The 4,027-nt window shown below is 61.8% G+C and overlaps 1 protein-coding gene across 1 annotated transcript in view; it reads left to right on the top strand.

The window, feature by feature from the left end:
- Positions 1–1,339: 1,339 nt before the first annotated feature.
- Positions 1,340–4,027, top strand: part of PITX1 (paired like homeodomain 1) — a 10,207-nt gene continuing 7,519 nt past the window's right edge. Inside the window, exons 1-2 of the mRNA XM_026063534.1 lie at positions 1,340–1,344; positions 3,051–3,151. Of these exons, the coding sequence (XP_025919319.1) occupies positions 1,340–1,344; positions 3,051–3,151 (106 nt within the window). The remainder of the gene's footprint in view (positions 1,345–3,050; positions 3,152–4,027) is intronic.

Below are 4,027 nucleotides of genomic sequence, written 5' to 3'. Positions count from 1 at the left end.
GTAACAATTCCTAATAATTTATAGACTGAATCCGAGTCTATACAATGCTAATAAATTTGAAGAGGAAAAGCTGGCAGAGACTTAACTTTGCTGCCTGATATATGGCCCAGGTGGTTTTGTGTTGGCTACAGATGCCGAAGCCTGTCAGGGGTGGGAGCTCTCTTCCCAAAGCAGAACCCCCCTTTCCCGGTCCCGCGAGGGTCCCAGGCGTCCGAGGGGTGGCACGGCCCCGGCCCGGTGCCCTCGGCAGCCCCCGGCCAGGGCTTGTCCCCGGGCCGGGGCTCAGCGCAGGCTTTGCGGGTGCCACTTGCCACCTCAGCAAACACGGGGCTGTCCCAAGGACCAGGGGACCGTCCCTGCTTCGGAAGGCACTGGAAGTCCTTCTCTGAGGTAGACGTTTCTCGTCTTCTTCTTAACGGGGTTGTCACTGGCGTGGCCAACGCTGATGTATTTATAAGCGCCAGCCCTCGTTCTTCTATTATTTATGGCCGGCGGAAGCGGAGTGGTTTATCTGCGTGTCTCCAGCATTTTTACAAAGCCTTGAAAGCAGTTTCTCTTCTTTTTTAACGCTTGCAAGCCGCCACCTGAGGGGTCCGGGGGGGGGGGGGGGCTCTGCTTGCCGGCCCGCTTGCAGGGCGCTGCGGCGGCGTCACCGATCTGTTTAAGCCCGGCGCGCCCCAAAGACGAGCGGGGCCGAGTCCCCGCCGCCCCCCTGCGCGCCCTTCCCACGCCCACGCGGGTGGCGGCTGCCGGGCACGGCCCCGTGGGGGGGGCCCGCAAGCCCCCGCAAGCTGCCGCCTCTGCTCCCTTCTCCCGGGCGCCTCCATCCCCCGGGACAGGCCCGGGAAGCGGGAGGGCGGAGGGGAAGCCCGGGGCAGCAGGAGCGGGCTGTCTTGGGCATGCCCTAGCTCGAAGGCACAGCATGACGTCAGGGGAGCTGGCGGCCATGACGTCACGCGGGTGAGCCCGTGACGCAGCGCCTGGCGTCGGGGGGATGCCGGGAGCGGGGCGTCCCCCGGCACCTTGTCTCCCGTGCCCCGAAGCCCCACCCGGGGTGCGGGGAGCGGAACCGGCCTGGCGGGACGGGAGGGGGAAGCGCAAAACCTCCCGTGTGCTGTCGCGACACGAGTTGTCGTGACAAACTACAGGTAAAGCCGGTCCGGGTTTGCTCTGTGCAGGAGGAGTTCTTTCCCCGCCAAGGTGCGGAGGGAAAAGATGCCCTGGTATATGAATGTACACACACACACACGCACACACACACACACACACACACACACATATATATATATATATATATACGAATAAGCGCACGCCTGCAGCTCCTGGCGCGTGTGCGGGTATGCGGTAAATGCACGACATCGCGCCCTCGGCCCTGGCACGGACACGCGCGGGTGCCTCGGGAGCGGAGGAAGCAGGAGGAAGCCGGGCGCTCTCTGCCCTTAGCGCCCGGAGCGGGCCGGGGGAGGGTCCTGCCCCGTCCCCGCCTCCCGAAATCCTCTTCAGACGCCCGGGATCGTTAGGACCAGCCCGTTATTTTCACCTTTCGCTTAGTCTCCGGTGTTTAAGGGCAGTTCCCGGGACAGTTTTACCCCCACCGGGCGCGCACCCTGTGCCCGTGCCTTGTCGGGTCTCGAACCGGCAGCTCCCGGGTCTGGCCTGGGCCGGCCCTGCGCGCCCCCGGCCCCGTCGGGTGCAGGGACGCGGGGCTGCCCGGGCTGGGGCTCGTCCCCGGTGCCCCGGAGCGGGGAGCCCCGCTGGGCCGAGGCAGCGCGGCCCCAGCAGCCGGCAGCCCGGGGGGAGCCCCCGCACCCCCGCCCGGCCCCGCGCCCTGGGGACCCCCAGAAAGAGCCGGGGGGTCCGTCGTGGTGGGAGGTAGCTGGAGCGGGCGCTGTCGCGATCGTAACTTCGCCTCGATGAAAACACGCCGGTGCCCAGGGCCCAGCCTTTCTTAGCGCCCGGAGGAGAAGAGTTGAGCCTAGAACGAATTTTCAAAATATATTTTATAGAGCAGAACAAAGACTGTAAATTAGGCACATTAAAAAAAAAGAAAAAAGAAAAAAAGAAGAAGAAGAAGAAGAAGAAAGGAAAATCCCGCCTCCAGTTTTAAGGCTGCTCTAAGCAGTAGGTTTAAAATAGCCGGATTATAACAACACTGCTGTTCGCACTGCCCTACCAGGACGGCTCCCGCCCAGGAGCGAGCGGGGGGCCCCGGAGAGCTGCCCTCGGGCTGCCCGGCTCCCCACAGCCCGGCCTGGCCGCAGAAACCGGGAAGAGGAGCAATAACGGGTCTGGGCACGCTGCACCCAGCAATCCGGTCACCTCAAGAACAAGGCCATCAGCGCCTCCCGGGAAGGTCGCGGTCCCTCCGCACCGTGGGATCCTGCCTCAGCTGAGCTCGTTAAAGTCAAGAGGCCCTCGCTGTAAATATTTGCATTTTAAACCATGTCCAGGTTTAGCAGCCCCGAAAGTGCCTGGTTCACCTCTCGTGCCCGAAATTCCCCATCGTAGTCAGGCTCCTGAGCTGAGTCCCGTCGGAGAGCTGTGGACGGACACAAGGATATTAATTTGCCATCCAAAAATAAAAATAAAAATAAATAAGAAGAGAGAGACCTGAGTATGCCAGCACCTACCTGTCGCTACGCTTAACTGCTGCAGAAGTGAAGCTCAGAAGTGCAGGGGCTGCGGCTGAGAGCCCTTGGGCGCCGCGGGGTGCGGGCAGGGGTCCCTCCTCCTCCAGCCCCCCGGGCTCGCAGTGCGCTCCCGGGCGGCGGGGGGAGCCCGGATAAATCCCCCCGCGCCGGGTAGGAAAAAAGCTGCAGAGCTGGAACGTTGCTGCCATCCACTTTCCATGAAACAGTTCAAAAGTTCTCTCCCACATCTTTACTTGATTTGAAAGCAAAATAGAGTGTCAGGATGGATCAGTGAAATCGAGCAGAGAAAATAAAGAGGAAAAGGTCCTTTCGCTGGGAAGAGTTACACCCAGGGTCTCCCACCACCCGGCGACACCCCCGCCGGGACGCAGGGCTGCGGGACCGGCCCTGCCCGCGCAGGGCGCAGCGCAGCGCAGCGCGCATCGGCGCCGCTGGCTCCGCCGAGGCGAGCAGAGCGCGGCCGGGGAGCCGGCGCGTTTCCCACGCGTGTCTGCGCCTCCGCACGGCGCTTCGTGCTTTCCCCGTGAGGCTTGGGCTTTTTTTTCCCCTCTGCCCCGGTGGAAAGCTCCGAGGCCAAGCGATTCCTTTGAGTTTTTCTACCCTCCCCCCCCAAAACACCGAGGTGTTTCCTTAGTGCCGGGGAAGGGCCCCAAACGCCACGATAACCGCGGCCTGCGCGCGGCGCAGCGCAGCGCGCTGGGCACCTGGAGACCTGCGCTGCTTTAACCCCCCTGGCGGGACAGCGGCGCTCCCAAATGCGCTCGCGTTTGGAGGCTTTGCTTCCCGAAGGGCCGCCCCACACCTGGCCGTGCGGAGCAGCGCGCACCGGGGCACTGCAACGGGACCAGGCCCCGGGGCCGCCCCCGGGCCTGGCGCACTCGGGCTCGCCCAGATTTGGGGGAAGGGGGGGGGGGGTCTCTCTCCCGAGGCCTTCCTTACGGATTGCCCCGGCCTCCGCGCTCGCAAAGCCTCCCAGGGCCGGAGAGCCGCAAACACCCCTCCGGAGGGTCACCGGGAGTTCGCTGCGGGAGGAAAATTATTTGTTATTAATAACGTGCTGAAAGATGATGTGATGGGAGCGCTCGCGCTGCAGTTGTTGCTCAGGCACAAATCTCGGCGGGCCTCTGCGAGCGGGGCACGGCGGATGGGCCGGCCGGGGCAGAGCTCCTAAATATTTTTATTATTAACCCATCAGTGAATATTATATATATTTTATATACATATACAAAAATATATGTATAATATATGTATAAATATATGTATAATATTTATATATGTATGTGGGTATGTATAAAAAATAAAAACAGTTCACACACAAAACCCAGGAGGCGTCCGGAAAATAAATTCCCTCCAGCTCGGAGGAATGCGCTCTCCGC

This window comes from Apteryx rowi, unplaced genomic scaffold (genome assembly GCF_003343035.1).
Source record: "Apteryx rowi isolate R43461 unplaced genomic scaffold, aptRow1 scaffold_2, whole genome shotgun sequence".
Classification (NCBI taxonomy): domain Eukaryota; kingdom Metazoa; phylum Chordata; class Aves; order Apterygiformes; family Apterygidae; genus Apteryx; species Apteryx rowi.
The sequence above is the reverse complement of the archived record's forward strand: the minus strand, read 5'-3'. Positions and strand labels throughout refer to the sequence as shown.